The 23,273-nt window shown below is 44.7% G+C and overlaps 1 protein-coding gene across 2 annotated transcripts in view; it reads right to left on the bottom strand.

The window, feature by feature from the left end:
• The window catches only part of slc27a6 (solute carrier family 27 member 6), a 71,938-nt gene that overhangs the window by 18,026 nt on the left and 30,639 nt on the right, over positions 1-23,273 (bottom strand). For both annotated transcript variants that reach the window (XM_052050093.1, XM_052050092.1), the window contains exons 4-5: positions 20,124-20,248; positions 9,191-9,385 (exon numbers count right to left, since the gene is read on the bottom strand). In XM_052050093.1, coding sequence (XP_051906053.1) covers positions 9,191-9,385; positions 20,124-20,248 — 320 coding nt within the window. The remainder of the gene's footprint in view (positions 1-9,190; positions 9,386-20,123; positions 20,249-23,273) is intronic.

Here is a 23,273-nt window from a genome sequence, read left to right as displayed (position 1 = left end):
TCTTTCTCAAAGAGAATGTAATCATGGCGAAAAGGTGAGGTAAGAGAAAAAAATTATTCAGAATACAGGGAATTTAACCCAAAATGGAGAAACTTTTTTTTTTCAATGCAAAGAAAAGATTGTCTGTCTCATCTGTCGGTGGCGGTATTCAAAGAATACAATTTGCGGAGACACTACGAATACCGTCACGACAACAAGTACAATTTTTTGCATGGGCAAATGAGAGCAGACAAACTGTCAATGCTAAAAAGAGGAACGTTAGCTCAGCAAAATACATTTGTACGCCAAGCTCAGCTGAACCAGCCATCTGATCAGGCTAGCTTTCAGTTTGCTCAACTGATAGCAAACAGCGGTAAGGAGAGTTTGTCAAGAAATGCATGAATGCCGTCGCGGAGGTGGTGTGTCCCGAGAAGAAAGACGTCTTTAATACCGCGAGTGAATCAAAAAAAGTTATTTGATTTTGTGTGGGTTTCTGGGAAACAATACATTTTTACGTCTAGGTACTCTTGCAGTCACACTTTTGCTGTTATAAACTGACCCCGGCTCCCCCATCAGAGAAGCGAAACGTTATGTGGCCCTCACAGGAAAAAGTTTGGGGACCACTGGTATAGAAGATCATTTCAGTTTCCAGTGTGGTCATTTAGCTTTGCTCTGTTTTCATGCTTCTTTTCTGTCTGCTATTTATCATCTTTAACTTTCCACCTGTTTCATCAAGCCTGCCGCCACCCTTGTCTGAAACAATTTGTTTGTTTGTTTGTTTATTGAACATAAAACATATACAGTAATAATTTGACAGAAAATAAGGTAGATAAAAAAGTAAAAAGAAAGAAATCAGTCTTCATTCAACACAGTTATTATGTTCAAGGGAGTAGGATGAAGTAAAAAACTTATCTAGTCCTACACCGTTATGTGTTTATATCTACTAAATGATTTTTATATCAATCAGAAAAGAAAAAGTAAGAAGAAGTCTCCATTAAAGCTCATACTTTACCCTTAACCGTGATATTTTTACAACTTTTGGTTTGTATCGGGATTATATACATCCTCACCCTAGCACTCGTGTGTCAATTTTCTCTTGTATTCATAATGGATATTTCAATACCTTTCTCTATTTATCAACTTAGTTCTGATTTATCATTATATTTAATGTTTAGAATTTATCATTTTAACTCTGATTGGTGTAGGTTGTTTGTACTATTTTTTTGAATTTGTTTTTTAACTCAGCAAGCGATTTACTCATTTTTAGGTCCGTTTCGAGATTATTCCACAGATTAACACCGTTGCTAGATACAATCCTCTCCGTGAGCCGTCACCTTACCGTGGTGGAGAGGTTTGTGTGTCCCAATGATCCTAGGAGCTAAGTTGTCTGGGGCTTTATGCCCCTGGCAGGGTCACCCATGGCAAACAGATCCTAGGTGAGGGACCAGACAAAGCACGGCTCACAAAGCCCCTTATGACAAATAAAATCGATGGTACCCAGTTTCCCTTGCCCGGACGCGGGTCACCGGGGCCCCCCTCTGGAGCCAGGCCTGGAGGTGGGGCTCGTTGGCGAGCGCCTGGTGGCCGGGCCTACACCCATGGGGCCCGGCCGGGCTCAGCCCGAAGAGGCAACGTGGGTCCCCCTTCTCATGGTCTCACCACCCGTGGGAGGGGTCAAAGGGGTCGGGTGCAATGCGAGCTGGGCGGCAGCCAAAGGCGGGGACCCTGGCGGTCCGATCCTCGGCTGCAGAAGCTAGCTCTTGGGACATGGAATGTCACCTCTCTGGCAGGGAAGGAGCCCGAACTGGTGTGTGAGGCAGAGAAGTTCCGACTGGATATAGTCGGACTTGCCTCCACACACAGCCTAGGTTCTGGTACCAGTCCTCTCGAGAGGGGTTGGACTCTCTTTCACTCTGGAGTTGCTCACGGTGAGAGGCGCAGAGCAGGTGTGGGCATACTTATTGCCCCCCGGCTCAGTGCCTGTACATTGGGGTTCACACCGGTGGACGAGAGGGTTGCATCCCTCCGCCTGCGGGTGGGGGGACGGGTCCTGACTGTTGTTTGTGCATATGCACCAAACAGCAGCTCAGCATACCCACCCTTTTTGGAGTCCTTGGAGGGTGTGCTGGAGAGTACTCCTGCTGGGGACTCCCTTGTTCTACTGGGGGACTTCAATGCTCACGTGGGCAATGACAGTGAGACCTGGAGGGGCGTGATTGGGAGGAACGGCCCCCCCGATCAGAACTCGAGTGGCGTTTTGTTATTGGACTTCTGTGCTCGTCACGGATTGTCCATAACGAACACCTTGTTCAAACATAAGGGTGTCCACGTGTGCACTTGGCACCAGGACACCCTAGGCCGTAGTTCGATGATCGACCTTGTGGTCGTGTCATCGGATTTGCGGCCGCATGTTCTGGACACTCGGGTGAAGAGAGGGGCGGAGCTGTCAACTGATCACCACCTGGTGGTGAGTAGGCTCCGATGGTGGGGGAAGATGCCGGTCCGTCCTGGCAGACCCAAACGTATTGTGAGGGTTTGTTGGGAGCGTCTGGCGGAATCCCCTGTCAGAAGGAGTTTCAACTCCCACCTCCGACAGAGCTTTTCCCATGTTCTGGGGGAGACGGGGGACATTGAGTCCGAGTGGACCATGTTCCGTGCCTCTATTGTTGAGGCGGCCAATCTGAGTTGTGGCCGTAAGGTGGTTGATGCCTGTCGTGGCGGCAACCCTCGTACTCGCTGGTGGACACCAGCAGTAAGGGATGCCGTCAAGCTGAAGAAGGAGTCTTATCGAGCCTTTATGGCCTGTGGGACCCCAGAGGCAGCTGACGGCTACCGACTGGGCAAGCGGAACGCAGCTTCGGTGGTCGCCGAGGCAAAAACCCGAGCATGGGAAGAGTTCGGTGAGGCCATGGAAGCCGACTTCCGGACGGCTTTGAGGAAATTCTGGTCCACCATCCGACGTCTCAGGAGGGGGAAGCAGTGCACCACGAACACTGTGTACAGTGGGGATGGGGCGCTGCTGACTTCGACTCGGGACGTTGTGAACCGGTGGGCAGAGTACTTCGAAGACCTCCTCAACTCCACCAACACGCCTTCCTTGGAGGAAGCAGAGCCTGGGGACTCTGAGGTGGGCTCTCCTATCTCTGTGGTTGAAGTCACCGATGTGGTTAAAAAGCTCCTCGGTGGCAAGGCCCCAGGGGTGGATGAGATCCGCCCAGAGTTCCTCAAGGTTCTGGATGTTGTGGGGCTGTCCTGGTTGACACGCCTCTGCAACATTGCGTGGTCAACGGGGAGAGTGAAGCTCTCAATTTACCGGTCGATCTACGTTCCAACCCTCATCTATGGTCACGAGCTATGGGTCGTGACCGAAAGAACGAGATCCCGGATACAAGCGGCCGAAATGAGTTTTCTCCGCAGGGTGTCCGGGCTCTCCCTTAGAGATAAGGTGAGAAGCTCGGACATCCGGGAGGGGCTCCGAGTCGAGCCGCTTCTCCTCCACATCGAGAGGAGCCAGATGAGGTGGCTTGGGCATCTGATTCGGATGCCCCCTGAACGCCTCCCTGGTGAGGTGTTCCGGGCATGTCCCACCGGGAGGAGACCCCGAGGAAGACCCAGGACACGCTGGAGAGACTATGTCACCCAGCTGGCCTGGGAACGCCTCGGGATCCCCCGGGGAGAGCTGGAAGAAGTAGCTAGGGAGAGGGAAGTCTGGGCTTCCCTGCTAAAGCTGTTGCCCCCGCGACCCGGCCCCGGATAAGCGGTAGAAGATGGATGGATGGATGGATGGATGGCTAGATACAATTCTTTGCTTGATGTTTGTTCTTGTTTTGAGTTTTTTGAATAATTTGATACCTCTTAATTCATAGTTGCTTTCTCAAATTTCGAAAAACTTCTGAATGTTTTGGCAGATCAGGTTATTGTGTGCTTTGTACATTAATTGGGCGATTTTAAAGTCAACCAGGTCATAAAATTTCATCGTATTTAATTTGATAAATAGTGGATTTGTGGGTTCCGTATATTTTGATCTATTAATAATTCGAATTGCTTTTTTTTGTAGTTTGAGAATAGGGAGTATGTCTGTTTTGCAGGCATTTCCCCATATTTCCACACAGTAGGTCATATATGGTAATAATAATGAAGTGTATAATGTGTACAAAGATCTCTTATTTAGCACTTCCTTGGTTTTGTAGAGGATCCCTACGGTCTTGGCTATTTTTCTTTTTATGTTATCGATATGTGGTTTCCAACATAGTTTTGAGTCTATTACTAATCCGAGAAACTTGGTTTCATACGCTCTTTCTATTTCAATTGAGTTTACCATAATTCTAGCTTGGTGTTTGATTCGTCTTGTGCCAAAAACAATGAACTTCGATTTTTTCAGGTTAAGTGACAATTTATTTCTGTCGAACCAGTTTTTTAATTTGTTTAATTCGTTTTCTACGGTTGTCAGGAGCTGTTTCAGATTTATTCCAGAACAGTAGAAAGTTGTATCATCAGCAAATAGGACACATTTAAATAGTTTTGAGACCTTGCAGATATCATTTATATATAAGATGAATAGTTTTGGACCAAGCACTGACCCCTGAGGAACTCCGTGAGTGATTTTTAGTTGATTCGTTTTTTTATTGTTGAGTTGCACGTACTATCTGTTTTCTAAATAACTTTTTATCCATTTATAAGCTACACCTCTAATGCCATATCGTTCTAGTTTTTTCAATAATATACTGTGATCTATTGTGTCAAAAGCTTTTTTTTAGATCTAGGAAAACCCCAACAGTAAATTCTTTGTTGTCTATATTAGTGGCTATTGCTTCCACAAACTCCATAACTGCCATTGAGGTGGTCCGTTTTTCCCTGAAGCCATATTGATTCTCACTTAACAGCGCATGCTTTTGTATAAAGCTATCAAGTCTGCGAGAAAATAGTTTTTCTAATATTTTTGAAAATTGTGGTAGTAGTGATATTGGTCTATAATTTGTAAACAGATGTCTTTCTCCACTTTTATAGATTGGAATAACTTTAGCAATTTTCATTTTTGATGGAAAGATACCAGCTTTGAATGACAGGTTGCATATGTGCGTGAAAGGTCGCACGACATATTCTATAATCTGCTTGATTATTGTCATATCAATATTAAAGCAATCAGTTGACTTTTTATTTTTTAAGGTTTTTATAATATTTGATACTTCTTGTTTTACAGCAGTAAGGAACATCGTGGAGTTTTTTTCTAAGTATCTATCTATTTCAAACAGTTTTGTTGGATCAGGAATTTGTTTTGCTAGGTTACTGCCGATGTTGACAAAATACTCATTAAATTCAGTTGCTATTTCTGCAGTTTTTTCAAAAATAGTATTTTTGCCTTTGATAAAATACTCTGGATAATCCATTTTTTTAGGACTATTTCTGATTACTTGGTTAAGTATTTTCCATATTTCTTGTGTGTTACCTTTATTCTGCTCTAATAGTGCATGATAATGATCTCTTTTACTGGTTCTTATAATATTTACTAATTTATTTTTATAGGTCTTATATTTTTTTTCTGCTTCTTCAGTTCTGAATTTTAAAAACAATTTATATAAATTGTTTTTCTTTTTACATGCGTTTTCTATGCCTTTCGTTATCCATGGCTTACTTGGGTCTTTATACTTTTTGGAGACTTTAGTTAATGGAAAATGTTTATCATATAAGGAGATTATGGTAGACTGAAATACTTCAAACGCTGTATTTGGGTCTTCGTTTGAGTAGACCTCGGTCCAGTTTTGTTTTTCTAGGTCTTGCTTAAAGGCATCGATGGAACGTTGGGTTCTTAGTCTTATTTCTGTTATACGAGTTGTTGATTTAGCTTTTCTATCGAAATAATTATGAAAAACTGCAAAAAACAGGTAGGTGGTCACTTATGTCATTAATGAGAGGTCCACTTTCCATTTTATGATCAATCTTATTTATAAATATGTTATCTATTAATGTGGCCGTGTCAACTGTTATTCTGCTAGGTTTCAGGATTACTGGGAAAAAGCTGTTGCTGTACATAGTATTTATGAAGTCAGTTGTTTTTTTGTGTCTATTTGGGTTTAATAAGTCAATGTTAAAGTCACCACATATTATTCGTGTTTTCTTATCGTTGTAGTAACTGAGCATATCTGTTAGTTTTTTATTGAATGTGTCAATACATGTTCCTGGTGTCCTATAGATGCAACTTATGATGATATTTGATGCCTTTTTATTGTGTATTTCAATGGTTAGACATTCCATTAGGTTTTCTATTGTGTTTGTCAATCTCTCGATTTTACTGCATTTAAGTGCTTTGTCTACATATATTATAATAGTATAATTATAATAATAAAATTAGTTGTGTTGTGCCACTCAAAAAAAAAATGTTTGTGTAGTCTTGGATTTTAACACAATGTTGAAAATGGAGTGTCACCTGGATTTGACCCTGATTGGTGTCTATTTCAAACTAAAAACATACACAATGATTGAATTTTCCCTTCTTACCAACAAGAGGAAAACAAATTTCCCTAAATATAGGCAAGACTCTTACATGATGGTATTTGATGAAAAAAAAGCGTTACTTGGTTTCCACTTGAGTTATCTATTTTTTATATTGTTTAAAACAGATTGGTTATAGTTGTACTGGATTTGCTGTGATGTCAAATGGGATACGTGGCCTAAAATGTCAAGATTTCATCATCTTAGTTACATAATACAGTAAAAAGGTTTTAGAAAGTCTGGAGAAATCTCTGCATCTGAGCATCAAGGCCAAAAAACAAGATGTTGTGCGTGTGACCTTCAATTCCTCAAACCGCACTCCATTAGAAACTGCCATCAGTGTATGAATGATATTGCCACATTGGCTCAGGGACACTTTTGAAACCCATTTTGAGTCAGCACAATTTGTCGCGACAGCTACAAAAGAAAGCTACCACTCAGAGCAAGGAGACAGCAAGGAGAGCTCTATTAACTCTTCCAGATCGGAACTGTTGTCGCGGGTCGCCAGTTCATCCTTGAGCTAGGTGTTCAATCCGCGACGAAATAATCCACACAGCGCCCGGTCGTCGTAGCCACTCTGCGCGGCCAAAATCCGAAACTCGATCGAATGGTCGATCGAATAATCCACTACCGATCACCTCCCCTGGTGGAGTTCGAGTAGCCGGCCCTCAGCCTCTCGGCCACAAACGGGATGGTGGAACACCCGGTGAAACGCAGCTACGAAGCCGGGGAAAGAAGACCCAAGGCTCGGTTTTGCGTCGTTCATTGCCATTGCCCATGATGCCGCCTGACCTGTCAATCGGCTCATTACATATGCAACCTTCGCGTCATCATTAGCATAGACGGAGGATTGCTGGTCGAAGACGAGCGAGCACTAATGGAGAAAGTGCCCACACTGACCGTGCTCATCCCCGTAACATGGGGGGTGTGGAAGCGACGGTTCTCTACTAATTGTGGGGGAAGAGACGGGTGCCTCGTGGTGGTATGGTGAACCACCGGGGGAGGTGCTCTCCGCTCTTCCAACCGTACAATACGGGGTTCAAAATCATCGAACCTATGAGCCAGCATGAAAACTGTGCCGCGGAGTTTCGTAATGGCTTGGCCCTGCTGACTCATCTGTTGCTCTGGACGGGACAGAGCGGACAAAATCCTTTCTATGTCTGCGGGAACAATGGTGGCCGGAGTATTCTGTCACGTTGAGCTCGAAGCGACAGAGTAATCGCTTCGTGCGCAACAAACTGGAGATAAGTGGATCACTGAAATAGCAGACACAGAAAGTGATAATTGTGATAATTATTACAACACAAAAACCCTGTCTAAACGGACAACAGAAAACGCTGATCAAAAAGAGAACCAGGAAATAATTATAACGAGGCAACAGAAAACGCTTGCGAAAAAACGGCAAGGAGAAAGTTTAGGCAAAATACTATAATCACACACGAGAGGATATCTAGGAACGCAACAATTGTCAATAGTATTTAAGGCAGTGTGGGCGGCCCGGTAGTCCAGTGGTTAGCACGTGGGCTTCACAGTGCAGAGGTACCGGGTTCGATTCCAGCTCCGGCCTCCCTGTGTGGAGTTTGCATGTTCTCCCCGGGCCTGCGTGGGTTTTCTCCGGGTGCTCCGGTTTCCTCCCACATTCCAAAAAATATGCGTGGCAGGCTGATTGGACGCTCTAAATTGTTCCTAGGTGTGAGTGTGAGCGTGGATGGTTGTTCGTCTATGTGTGCCCTGCGATTGGCTGGCAACCGATTCAGGGTGTCCCCCGCCTACTGCCCGGAGACGGCTGGGATGGGCTCCAGCACCCCCCGCGACCCTAGTGAGGATCAAGCGGCTCGGAAGATGAATGAATGAATGAATGAATGAATGAATGAATTTAAGGCAGTGTTTAACCGAGAAGAAATAGGCAATAGCAATGGCACAGCGTGGAATCGAAAATGCTGATGTACTCCGGCAGTACTCAACTGCCGGAGTGCCTAGATATAGCAGGTGCAATCACCGACAAATGGGTGGCAGGTGTACGGAAATACGGAACGTGACACCAACATGTTGTATGTCAATCCTTTTTATGTTTTCAGACACATATGAAGAAGCCAAAGTCAAGCTTGCTACGACAACAATTGTTCATACTACGCATTACATGACAGCCTGCCAATGCTCCGGGTTCAAACTTCTTTTATTTTGAAGTTGGCAACCCGTTGGCGATGTGTTCCTGTAATGAATGATGTGAGCAATTGTGGCTTGACTTCTGTCTTTTTGGCTGGAATTGCTCAATTCGAATTCAAAAAACATGTAAATACAATCTGTGCAGTGTAAATCTGTGCAGTCTAATTGTGAATGTGGCCTTCCTGTGCCTGTGTTTGTCTTCATTCTGTTCTCTCGTCTCTTGAAACGTGCACCTAGGATTATCAACAAACGCCAGAAATAAGTTGACAGTACAAATATCCGTGTTTAAAATGAATAGCGGACCAGCAAATGACACACTTGTGATGTCAGTTCCCTATTTGGTGGCCAATATGGACGAACCCACTCAAACAAATATTTTGTCATAGAAGTGCAATAAATCAATAGAGAAGTGTATTTTTCAGTTTTTAGGTCATTTTCACTGCCAAACCAATTACAACCATTCAAACCATACATGTTTATTTCACTGGTATCTCTTTGCACAACAACATAAAACAATGTACTTGTACAATAGATATTGGGATTGCCGTCTACTCACCCTGTAGATGAAGTTGGAACGCCCCACTCTGCCAATCTTGCCGATGTGATTCATGAAACACAGGTTTCCCTCCGTGGAGCCATACACTTCACACATTTGGATGTTTCCATAGCGTTGAAGGAACTCCTGCCAGACATCCTGACGCAGCCCATTGCCGATTCCGATCCGCACCGAGTGGACCTTGTCGATCTCTGTCTGAAGGTGAGAAAGACTACATTACAATCAAAGTTTAAAAAAGCCAAATCTTTTAAAATATCTTGTATGTTATCTACATTTATTTTTGCGCTTGCAAACACTGTTTTTCTTCTTTCTACCTCCCAAATTGTTGCTGTAGACTGTAAATTTCCCCAGTGTGGGACAAATAAAGGATATGTTAATCTTAATGTCAGATTTTCATTTCAACATACTGTATGTACTGTATAATACAGAATATGGTAGGAAGAACTTGATCCGGGTTCAGAACAGCTTTGAAAAACAAAATTAGCATAAATCTTTAAATGTATTACAGTGTTCCCTCAATTATCGCGGTTAATGGGGACCGGAACCCTGCCGCCATAAGTGAAAACCCACGAAGGAGGGTTTAGGGATTTTTGTGTAAGTGTATGTGGGTACCAACATGTTTCAAATATGTAAACAGTGACTATACTTTACATCAGGGGTGCCCAAACATTTTGGACCGAAGATCAACTTTTCGTTCAACCAACCTCCCGGGATCGCCCCTTACCGCGCACGCACGCACGCGCCATGATGAAAAGCCAAACACGGAAGCAAGTGATTTTTTGCAGCCTCTTGACTATTGTAGCTCACACGTACCGTTTTAAAGTGATTCCCTCAGCCCTCTAGATTCCTATTCTTTGCCCGTGTGCTCGGTGAATTGTACACGAAGCAAACTCTGAATGAGAATAATGACGATCAAAGATATAGCGCGGCAGCTCTGATCACAAGCTGCAATTGCAGACTGCTCAGCACTAACAACTTCCGCTGACGTAGTCACGCGCCACCGGAGGTTAAAGATTTACTGCCTTTATTTGATTTGATTTTTTAAATCTTTCTTTGGTAAAATGAGACTGATAGGATGATTTGGGTGCAGTGTGCATTAACACAAAAAATATATTACTAACATGTACAAAGACACACAAATGTTTTTTTTTTCTCCTCAAGACCTTTTGGATCTAATTGGTACGAGTCCTAGATCTACCGGTAGATCAGGATCAACGTAATGGGCACCCCTGCTTTACATATTTGAGAAAGCTGTAAATGTATGTACTTCAATCTTTAATTATAAAACCTTGTACAGTAATTAACATTCATCAACACCACCCCCTGAGAGAGGCAAAGAGACTTGTGTTAGTGGCGTAGAAGGCGGCTCTCACTTTACGCTCTGACGGTGTAGCGGCCGTTAGCCTCCAGCTAGCTCCTGGCCAGCTAACCCTGCGCAGCAGATGTGTTAATGATAAGAAAATCGATCGGTATTGTTGAGGAGGAGGCGAAGAGACACATGCTGCTTTTTTCATACAAGATCAATCACTCTCTCTCCCTCTCTCTCTTCTCCCTCCCTCACTTCCTCCCTCCTCAATTCCATGCAGCTTCTATTAGGACAGGGGTCGGCAACACGCGGCTCAAGAGCCGCATGTGGCTCTTTAGCGCACCCTAGTGGCTCCCTGGAGCTTTTTCAAAAATGTTTGAAAATGGAAAAAGATGGGGGAGGGAAATATATTTTTTTGCTTCTATATGGTTTCTAACAGGGGACAAACATTATTAACGTTTTCCAATACTGTAAAAATGTTTTGAATATATATTACATTTCGTCATTTCGTCAATGAGGATTTGCGTAATTTGTTTGTGTGTAAGTGTATGCGTATGCGGTAACGGGTTGAACGAAAAGTAGATCTTCCGTCAAAAAAGTTTGGGAACCCCTGCTCGGGAGTCGGCCACGGGAGTTGAAATACACACAACGCGACAGGTGTTTTAAGTGAGTTTTTATTGGCATGCGTTTTACTGTAATTGTGAATTATTTTAACTTTATTCACTTACGTCCTGTAGAACGCGGCACTAGCTTAAAAGCAGCACCCACTCGACACGACAGAAAAAAACTTGTTCGCTTCGCCGTTTTCATTCATCAGATTCTAAACGATGACGTGTAAGTGAGTTTTTAATTGGCGTGCGGTGTGAAAGATTTTAACTTTATTCACTTACGTCGTGGAGATCATGGCATCGAAACGTAAAAGAACTGTAATGATTGTAGCGGAGCGACTGAAATGCATCCGTTTGAGCGAGGCTGGACACAAAGTAAAAAACATCCAGGAGACACTTGGAGTCGGAAATATGCAAATCTACGAAACTTAAAAAAACAAGGCATTGATTCAACTACTGATGACAAGCCACCATCCAGCAAGGAAGCAATGCAAATGGCAACAAAAATCCTTCAGTATGCACAAGAATCACCAGACATCGGTGATCAACGGGACAGTTACTTGCAATTAGCAAGAAAACTGTATGATACGCAGGCAAACATTGTCATAAACCAAAGAATGCATCCAACAAAACAATCAAAAACAGACAATTTTTTTCCCCCCCAAGACAGAAAAAAATAAACATTAAAATACTGTACATATTGTACTGTTGTGATTTTTTTGATACACCTGGATTGCAGCTTTTGTTATCTAAACAGTTTTTGGACAGTATATTTTTGTATTTTATTGTTTGTGTTATTACACTTGCATTTTGTCAACATACTTGCAGGTTCATAAAGGACATGTACCATGCTAATTTCCCAAATGAGGAATTTCTGTTAACAGGACAGATTGGACAGCGCAAACAAGAGTTCGTACTAGAAACTTACTGTACTGAAAGAACTATTTCGATATTCAATTTTACATTTTTTACATGAACATTTTTGACTTGGAGCATTTACTCCCAACGCGCCACGACATTTCTACCCTGCGCGCCTTTCTCGGGGAGGAGTCCAGCGAAACCTTTTGAGGGAATTCCCCCGGGCTCGGCGATCGACAGAGGCAATCCCTCCCGTTGCTACTTCCACGAGGATCGCGTTGTTAAACGCCCGGTCGCTGACGAACAAGACCCATATTCTGAGGGAGTATTTCCTTTCCAATGCCTTGGATTTTCAGCGTCTGACGGAGACTTGGCGATACCCCGAGGACATCAGGACGTGGTGGAGGTACGGTAAGCATCTTTAAGAACAATTTCAAATGTAAATGGTGCACATTCACCACATCGGCCAACAGCTTTGAAGCAACCTTCTTTGAAGTTGGTCGTGTTTTCCCGGTGCTTTGTGCTGTCATTTACCGTCCTCCTAAATACAACAAAGACTTTTTAAGTGACTTTTCAACCTTACTTGCGGAAATCAGGCTGAGATATGATCATATCCTCCTAATGGGGGATTTTAATATCCATGTGTGCTGTCCGGAAAAACCGCTAGCAAAAGACTTAAGACTTATCGACTCTTTTAATTTTGTGCAGTATGTGACCAGCCCGACACATGAACAAGGACATATTTTAGAACTTGTCCTTGCTCATGGTCTACCGGTGTCGAATCTGGAAGTCCTTGAAAATGGGATTTCTGATCACATGGCAGTTTTATTTGAAGTACCGTATTTTCACGACTATAAGGCGCCATTAAAAGTCTTAAATTTTCTCCAAAATGGACAGGACGCCTTATGGTGAGGAGCGTCCTTTATATGCGCTGAGTTCCAAAATCTGACTGACAGCCGACACGCTGTTTATATAGAGAAAAGGCGGAAGTGACTGTGGCCAGGCATGCGGAAAAGAAGTCGGCCAATCAGGGAAGGGTGGGCGTGTATATATACATATATGGAGAGGGAGAGAGAGAGAGAGAGGGAGAGAGAGGACAGACAAGCTAGTCCGCCAATGGTGAAGGGTGGGCGTGTAAGTGGACGCCTCAAGCCAGTACCAACACTTGTATAGCGTGTGGCAATGTGCATTGTTGCAAAACAACTCCGGTTTTGGTTTCTAAGAACCCCTGAAAATAAATTCGACAAAAAGACACGCCTACGAAGCTCAGTTCAAACTTAAAGCCACCGGTTATGCTTTTGGCATGCGTGCCCATCTCACAGCAGCGGTGAAAAAACAAGTCAAGCAAATGAGCTTGCCGTTATTCCCGGAGGCTTGACTAAAGAACTCCAACCGCTGGACATTGGCATCAACCGGGCGTTCAAAGTAAAGTTGCAAACGGCATGGGAACAATGGATGATCGGTGGCAAACACAACTTTACAAAGAGTGAGAGGCAGCGCTTGGCGAGTTACGCCACAATACGCAACAACGAGAGGGAACGCGGCGTTTTTGATGGATTACGGTACTTGCACAATTGTTCAATTCTTTCTACACACACACGCCACCATGTTTCGCTCTGTTCTTTACTTTCAAATGTGGGAAAGCTTCACACGAGAGAAATGTTGACTTTGCTGTTGCTACTCCTTCTTTCCGCTCGGCAATGCGTAGCAACTCACACTAGCATGTGATGCATTCAATGACAACTGAGATGTGCAGTCCTCTGCTTCTGATACAGAAGATGAGGACTTTGATGGATTTCTGGGTGATGATTGATCGAAAAACGTGAGAACATTGTACGATGGCTAAATAAAATACACCCGAACTCAGTTCTGCTTTCGTTGCCTTTTTAAAAAATACGGTAGTCTTATCGCATGATGCTGTGAAATCTGACGCTCCTAGCTGTAAACACCGAATTTTTAACCCTCGCACCGCTAGTCGTTTCTCTGCTGCCTTTAATAACCTTTGCGCACCCTCGTCTAACACAGAGGAACTCACCTCTTGGTTCGACTCGTCATGCCGTGCCATCCTGGATTTGGTGGCTCCTTCAAAAATTTTGCTCCCAAAGCCTAAACCCGAGCCATGGTTTAACGACATTACGCGCGCAGCTAGGCAGGAGTGTCGCAAAGCTGAACGCAAGTGGAAAAAAGACAAATTGCATGTCTCTTATCAAATTTGGAAAGACTGCTGGCGTAACTACCAGCTCACAGTAAAAGAGGCCAAAAGAGAATATCTGTCGGACCTTATTCTAGCTAACCGTCACAACCCACGTGCACCATTTTAAAACGATTCTGTACTCAAACCCCCTCTGCCTACTTGCTCGGATTCTTCACCCGAGATGTGCAACAGATTCCTTCAGTTTTTCATTGATAAGGTCTCTACAGCTAGGACTCCGGTCTCAAATACCGCATCTGACCTCTCTTGTCCATGTTCCATGTTCAGCTGTACTTAATTCTTTAGATACTGTGTCATTGGCGCTTTTGGAGGAGGTAGTTCACCAGACGAAGCCATCTGGCTACCCTTGTGACTCTCTTCCCCCACGCTTCTTTCAGGAGGTTCTCCCGAGTGTTGGTGCATCGGTCTTGGATATCATCAACAGCAGCCTTTCTTCTGGTGGAGTTCCCCAACAGTTTAAACATGCTGTGGTCCAACCCTTGATCAAGAAACCTGGTCTTGATCCAGATGTGCTGTCAAGTTACAGGCCCATTTCCAAACTGCCTTTCATTTCCAAAATTCTGGAAAAAGTGGTGCACATGCAGTTGATGAACATTTCTTGGATGAACATAACATCTTGGAGGTCTTCCAGTCAGGTTTCAAGACGATGCTTGCACGGAGTCAGCCCTGTTACGCGTTTCTAATGACATCCTCCTGGCAAATGACTCTGGAGACCACGTGTGTCTGGTCTTATTGGACTTAACTGCAGCATTTGATACAGTGGATCACAGTATTCTGCTGACTCGTTTGCAGCACTTTGTGGGCATTGGCGGCAGTGCTCTTGAGTGGTGTAGGTCTTATCTAGCTGACAGGACCTTTTGTGTCAGCCTTGGCTGCTCTGAGTCACGCACTGCTCCCCTGTCATGTGGTGTTCCACAGGGCTCAATTCTGGGGCCTCTACTATTCTCGCTGTATCTTCTCCCATTGGGTTCCATCTTAAGGAAACATGGTATTCCCTTCCACTGCTATGCAGATGACTGCCAGATCTATGTCCCACTGAGCAAGAAAGACGCCTTCTCATTAAGGCCACTCCTATCCTGTCTGGAAGAAATCAAAACCTGGATGGCACAAAATTTCTTGAAATTCAACGAAAACAAGACAGAGGTGATATTGTTTGGTCCCCGTGGCCCTTGTACATTCCATACTGTAGACTTGGGCCCCCTGTCTCCTTATTTGAAATCAACGGTCTCAAACTTGGGCCTTAAACTGGACAGTGATTTCAAACTCGATCGGCAAATTGGTGCCGTTGTTAAATCCAGCTTCTTTCACCTTAGACAGCTGGCCAAAATAAAACCTTTCCTCTCACATGAACACTTTGAGACAGTAATCCATGCCTTTGTCACATCCCGGCTCGATTACTGTAATGCCCTGTACTTTGGAGTCCATTAAGCGCCTTCAGCTGGTCCAGAATGCCGCTGCTCGCCTCTTGACTGGTACTCGTAAGAGGGAGCATATAACTCCTACTCTGGCATACCTTCATTGGCTCCCCATTCATTTTAGAGTTATTTTCAAGATCCTCCTCTTTGTTTTCAAATCTCTAAATAATCTCGCGCCACCTTACCTCTCTGAGCTCATCCGCCCCTACACACCTGCCCGGCGCCTCAGGTCTGTGGACCAGTCTTTGTTAGAAGTACCAAGAACTAAACTGAGGCTCAGAGGGGATCGAGCCTTTTCTGTTGCTGGTCCCTCTCTCTGGAATGACCTCCCACTTAACATTCGGCAAGCCTCCTCGCTGCCCATCTTCAAATCCCCCCTCAAAACTCACTTGTATTCTTTGGCGTTCGACTCAGCATGATTTTACTGCTTGGTGCTTTCAACCGCCTTTATTACCATTTCGTCTTACTGTTTATTGTGTATGTTAAATCGCTCCATGTACAGCACTTTGTATGCAGCGATGGCTGTTTGAAAGTGCTCTATAAATATTGTTGACTTGACTTGATTTATTCACGCATAATCTCTCGCACAATATTACTGTCCATTTTTTCACAACAGTGAAAAAAATATTTTGTCACACAACAGCTCTTCTTAGGGAATCAAAACGGAGCAATATAAAATTATAAAGTGCACATCTAAGGTAAACTACTACTCAGCCTACAGTGGATTTAAGCCATGGTTGCATACTTCGTTTTTCTCAAGTTTACTTTGAACAAAGCAGTCAGGCTATATTGATTCTGTTGTTCCTTCTTGTGCGGACATCTCTCTATGGTTTTGTGTAGACATCATTTAGGATGACAACACTTGGTTCCAAGCACAACACTGGAGACGGTTTCTTATTTTCAGTGTGGTCGCTACCACTACACCGCTGAACTCTCGACGTGCCTCAGCGCACCCTCACTGTCAGATGAACACAGGGAAGCTCCACCCCCTTTCTTTATATGGACACGGAACACGATAACCGTTCGCACAAAATGGTTCCAAACAAGTAGCAAACGTGTCAGTAGCATACAACGTACTCAACAGGCTAGCTGCTCTTTATTCACCAGAGGCTCATCAACCTAGTCTCTTATTTCTCTCCCAAAACAGTGTCTTCTCCCGCTTGGTGTACCTTAGCCTTTTCGGTGTCTCGCGTTGCCATGGCTGGCAAAACAGACATGGGCGTGGACCTGTGCAGTGCGCTTGTTGTTTTGTTTCCGGTTTATATATAGAGCAACGTAACATCCGCTTTGACGTGTTTCCACATTAATCTCGCGATAAATTTTTTTATCACATTAAAATTGATTTAAATTAATGCAGATAATAACGCGCTACACTGACAGTACTAAAAATATATATATTTTACTGGAAGAATGCCGCAAAAGCAGCAAAGTACATAAGTGACGCTGGTAGGCATACCGGCAAAAAATGAGAGAAACCCAAAGCACTTGCAGAAGGCAAGGGAAATTGCAACGAAAATAGCTTGTCAACAAAGGACAAGATGACCCAATTACGAAAATACAAAAACAGAGCAATAGCAAACACAAGCAAACTACTTATGGAAAAACGGAGAACCAAGAACGAGAATATAGAGCAATATCTGAAAAGTCTAGAAAACTGCACTTGAACAAATCACATAAGCATGGTGCATTATTCGACAGTCATCCGAGATGTCCTTAAATTGTCTGTGTTCAAATGAGGAACAAGTGTGGAGCAGGAAAGACCGTAACACCACTGCCACTCACTGGGGACTAAACAGAACGGAATCATGTCAAAAGAACTGTCCATAAAGACATGGATATTAGAGATTAGTTTTGATAAACTTGACTGCCATGCAGAGTCCTGACCATGACCGATAGAACACCTTTGGTCTTAATTAGAGTGGACACCGAGAGACAGACTTTCTCGTCTGACATCAGCATGTGATCTCTCAAATGAACTCAGGGTGAATTCTTTTTTTAAAAATCCCATAAATACACCACTGAACTTTGCAGAAGGCCTTCCCATCCATCCATCCATTCATCTTCTACCGCTTATCCGGGGGCAGCAGCTTTAACAGGGAAGCCCAGACTTTCCTCTCCCTAGCTACCTCTTCCAGCTCTCCCTGGGGATCCCGACGCATTCCCAGGCCAGCAGGGTGGCATAGTCTCTCCAGCGTGTCCTAGATCGTCCTCGGGGTCTCCTCCCAATGGGACATGCCTGGAACACCTCACCAGGAAGGCGTTCAGGAGGCATCCGAATCAGATGCCCAAGCCACCTCATCTGGCTCCTCTCGATGTGGAGGAGAAGCAGTTCGACTCTGAGCCCCTCCCGGATGACCGAGCTTCTCACCTTATCTTTAAGGGAGAGCCTGGACACACTGCGAAGAAAACTCATTTCGGCCACTTGTATCCGGGATCTCGTTCTTTCGGTCACGACCCATAGCTCGGGACCATCGATGAGGGTACCTCCCTTGGGGAGTTCTGTGGGAAGAGCTTTGGGAGTATGGGCTACCAAACCCCCTGATCCAGGCTGTTCGGTCCCTATACCACCAATGTCAGTTTTATTTGCATTGCCGGCAATAAGTCGGAATCGTTTCCAGTGAGGGTTGTTTTCCACCAAGGTTGCCCTTTGTCACCAATTCTGTTCATAACCTTGATGGACAGAATTTCTAGGCGCAGCCAAGGCATTAAGGGTGTTCCGGGCACGTCCCTCCGGCCTGAGGACAAACTGGCAAACTGGGAAAAAAAACTGGTAAGAGTTATGGAATAACAATGGGATGATATAAGTGAGTTAAGATAGGTAAGCTAATACTTTTGGCAATCAAATGTATTTAATCAAATAATAATATGTGTCCTGTGAAAAGCTGACCAGTCGAGTCTATCCAGTCTTTCACCCAAGGATAGCTGAGATAGACTGCAGCTGACACCCCACCTTAATGAGGACAAGCGGTCCAACCATCACCGTCGACTGAGTTTCCTCATATGAAGCTAGATAACTGACCACCAAATTAGTGTCTTATTAGTTATAGCTTTAATTAACATTTGCATTTTGAATATCAGGCCCTTGACTAAAAGGGAGAAAAATACAATCAGGGTACCCAGTCGACTAGTCAAGGTTTTATATATGCAGTAATAAGGACTCACTGCGTATGTCCTTTAATGGGTGTAATTCATGTGTGTAAACTGTTGGTTTCCTAATTACTGATATTCTGACGACCACAAATGAGCACAGTGGCATGGCCAAGCTTTCACCCACTCAACAAAATAACAGAGGGGCAGTGGACAAAGAGGACTTTCAGTCTTGCATCAATAAGGACCTCTGCCATCATATTACGCATACGTGCATGTCTATGTGTCCACTGTGGGAGGAGCAAACAAAGGCAACAAAAGACGGTTTTCTTTGGTTCACAGAGCATAGTGTGATTTACGACTCGGTGATTTTGGACTGGACAACTGTCAGAGATGATGGAAAATCTAGATAAAAGAATTCATTGTTGCAAAATGTGACCAAATGTGATATGATCCTTGACCCTCAATATGTTTCTTGCTTTTAAAATATATACCGGATTGCTGACACTGAACACTTAGTGTTGAACAAATCCTGGCAGCTCCTGTTTAAAATTACTATTAATGATGTGAAATTAGCGGCCCGGTAGTCCAGTGGTTAGCACGTCGGCTTCACAGTGCAGAGGTGCCGGGTTCGATTCCAGCTCCGGCCTCCCTGTGTGGAGTTTGCATGTTCTCCCCGGGCCTGCGTGGGTTTTCTCCGGGTGCTCCGGTTTCCTCCCACATTCCAAAAATATGCATGGCAGGCTGATTGAACACTCTAAATTGTCCCTAGGTGTGAGTGTGAGTGCGAATGGTTGTTCGTCTCTGTGTGCCCTGCGATTGGCAGGCAACCGATTCAGGGTGTCCCCCGCCTACTGCCCGAAGACAGCTGGGATAGGCTCCAGCAACCCCCGCGACCCTAGTGAGGATCAAGCGGTTTGGAAGATGAATGAATGAATGAATGATGTGAAATTAAATCAGAAACTCATTTTTGGGGATGTGCCACCAACAGATGTGGGGGGGGGGGGGGGGGGGTTCAATTTCCTTTTAAAAAACATTCTAAATAAATCTAGAGGGTCTTGTGGGTTTGAGAGTAGATGCCGTAAATAGTTCTACGGAGAAGTCAGGATGACTGACTGGCTGTGAAGTAGCCACTTCCTTATGGTGTTCGCAGAAGACGCTATCTCATTGGTATGTATGTTTGACTGGGTTGTCTTTGGCTAAATTAGCTAAGCATATTGGCTTGGCTGCTATCAAACATCAGAACTAGTTTGTAAAACAATAAGAGTGTTGACGTTGGAGGTGTTGGAGAGCACAAGAAACATTTGGGACGGTTCCCCGGAATGGCTGTTCGATAGACTTTTTCTTGAGACAGATATATCAATTTTCATTGAGGGTGCAGAAGATATAAAATAGAATACCAATCTATATTTATCAACACACACAGTTAAATAACAGGCAGTGTTACCTTGGGCTGGTTGCAGAGATATCGGCACAATTCACCAATATACTGGAAAACTGTCACGTTATGTTTGCGACAGTCATTCCAGAACTGTGAGGCTGAGAACTTCTTCTTGAGGATGCATGTTGCACCTGTGACAAACCACCAACATTAAATTTAAGAGGACAAAAATAGTTGCACTGTAATCTCCCTCTATATCACAGTTTAAACTTTGTTGCCCTCTAAATTAACCCTTATTAGTCTTAAGAAATTAAAACTAACTCAAGGCTCGCAATTGTTATTAGGGAGACTTCTTGTTTGTTGTTCAAAAGACAGAACCAGCAAAACACAAGAATGGTGTTTGTGGTCTCACAATGGTTTTGTTTGATGAAATCTACAATTTGTGTATTGTAATTATCCATTTTCTATGTCCTCATTAGTGTCATTGATGAGCTGGAGCCTTTCCTGGCTGACTTTGGGTTAAAGGTCGGCTACACACTGGACTGGCCAACAGCCAATCGCAGGTCACTTAAACAGACAAATATTCGCAACTGCAGAATATTTAAACTTCAGTGAACCCGACACACAAAGGTGGGAGGAAGCTGGAGTACCTAAGGATAAACCACGCAAGGACGGAAAGAACACGCAAACTACAAACACGCAGAAAGGTTGGAGTCCAGCTTTGAATCCCCAACCACAGAACTGTGAGGCACAGTGATGTGCAATGAGGTTTCATGGCTGGTGAGACAAATTGATGAGCAAAACAAAGTGGAGTGTTTGCCATTGAATGAGGAGCCAAAAATTAATAACTAAATCAATTTTACACACACACACACACACACGCACATTCATGGGGTCACCTTATTCATAATACTGTGGTGATAAAAGTGACTCAATATCATTCTTGTCTTGTCTCAGTATAAAATAATGAGTGTGTTTAAAATATCGGTGGTGTCGGACATAGGCACATTGCTGCTTAGTCGGGCTGCGAAGGGCTCTCACTTTACCTTGTCTCGATCACCACACATGACAGCATTGCTCAGCTGATGTTGCGCAATGAACTTTTGAAGCCAGCCTCAGGACGCTTCGAAGTCTTCGATGCTCATGGTTAACGCTATGGAACTCGCCTCCTCTCTTATTAGCGGTCCAGTTTGCGGAAAGTTTTTAACATGATAACAATCAAACCATTCTAGGAAATGTTCATTTACTTGAGCAACAAGCAATTCCCTCTGAGCATGGAAATTGCCAGAATCGGACCGAGTAAGAATCGCTTCCTTGTTTTTCAAAGTCTCGTAGATTTGAGTCTTTCCGACTCCAGACGTCTCCTGAATGTTTCGTACTTTGTTACCCACTTCGTTTAATCAGATACATATCACTTTCCCTTCCATGGTCATTACTCTCTCCCTCTTTCTTCGTCTTCCCCTCCCTCCCTGTGCTCTGCAACTTGAAGTAACTGCGCCACCTGGTGTTGAAATACCTGTCATTACAAGTCCAAACGAAATGAATGCAATCAAACCTTAATTGTGCACCAATCTTCGGCGGGCCGGATTAAAAACACCGGATCCGGCCCGCGGGCCGTAATTTGCCCACCCATGCTCTACAGTGAGTTTTGTGGCTTCAGTGTTTCGCGTTTTCTTCCCCATTGATAATTTTTATAATAAATAAATAAAAAAAACACGGCGGCCCGGTAGTCCAGTGGTTAGCACGTCGGCTTCACAGTGCAGAGGTACCGGGTTCGATTCCAGCTCCGGCCTCCCTGTGTGGAGTTTGCATGTTCTCCCCGGGTCTGTGTGGGTTTTCTCCGGGTGCTCCGGTTTCCTCCCACATTCCAAAAACATGCATGGCAGGCTGATTGAACACTCTAAATCAGGGGTGCCCAAACTTTTTGGATCGAAGATCTACTTTTCGATCAACTAACCTCTCGGGATCTACCCTCACCGGCGCGCGCATGCGCACGCACACACACACACGCACACGCGCGCACGCCATGATGAGAAACAGCCTGAAACGGAGGCATGCGACGCACTTTAGTAGCCTGTTAACTATCGTATCTCACACATACCGTTTTAAAGTGCTTCCCTGGACCCTCCTAGATTCCTATTCTTTGCCTGTGCCCTCGGTGAATTGTACACAAAGCAAACTGAATGAGAATCATGACGATAAAAGATAGAGCGCAACAGCTCTTATCACAAGCTGCAATTGCAAACTGCGGTGTGACAATCACACAGGTCGAGGTGATGCGCAAGACTATAGCCTCTCCCCCGACAAGACCCTAGCGTAACCTCCCAGAGGTGCACCACGGTAATGGGAACATGCCAGCTGATCAGCTAGGGATCTCGGAGCAGGAGGGAGCCCCAGAGGTGTTGAGTGCTGGGCCCACGGATGTGGATACGTCCCGATTATTCACCAATCCCTTCCCCAGCTATCGGTCAAACTGGTCCCGCTGCCTTGTGGGTACACTAAATGTGAAAGGCTAAGGGAGAAAACCCTAACAGAAAATCAACGGGCCAGGTGGGCTGGCCTCCTGAAGCGGACTGCGACAGACTGCAGACCCGGCAGCTCACTGCAACCACACAGCCCTCAGCCGTCTTGGACTCTTCCTTGCCGCTGACTCAAGGGTAGTGAGGTCAAGTCGTGGACTGGGCATTGTTCAGGCCCCTTCCACGTAAAACATCATCGAACACCATTTGCACCCCTCCCCTTCACCCCGCTTCATCACAACATTGACAAAGTCCTGCGGCAACGGGGAAGGTGGGCGACGGGGGCAGGTTATGACAGACTGGAAGCCTTCAGCACACCCCCTGCACGTGGGCGGCTCGGGTCGGCGTCGTTGAGTTGCTGGAAAAATGGGGCAGCGGCGCTCTCCGGTGAGCATCCGAGTGACGAGGCAGCCCTTTTCAGGGTCCGCACTGCCTCCATCACTCCGAGGAAGGGTCTAGAAAATGTGACCTAGAAAAATGTCTGCCCCAAGACTAAACCCGGGACGGGTAGCCGCACCCGTCGGGAGTCCCCTTTTTAGCGGCTGCAACAACAGGAAAAGTTCACATACCTCTCTCAAGGTAGCAACCTGGAACGTACGTACGCTCCTGGACAACGAAGATCGACCCTCCAGAAAAACCGCACTGGTAGCAGAAGAACTGCGCCGGTATAACATTGACATCGCGGCTCTGAGTGAGA

The sequence above is a fragment of the Hippocampus zosterae genome, chromosome 18 (genome assembly GCF_025434085.1).
Source record: "Hippocampus zosterae strain Florida chromosome 18, ASM2543408v3, whole genome shotgun sequence".
Taxonomy (NCBI): Eukaryota; Metazoa; Chordata; class Actinopteri; order Syngnathiformes; family Syngnathidae; genus Hippocampus; species Hippocampus zosterae.
This window is presented reverse-complemented; position numbering and strand designations above follow the sequence as displayed.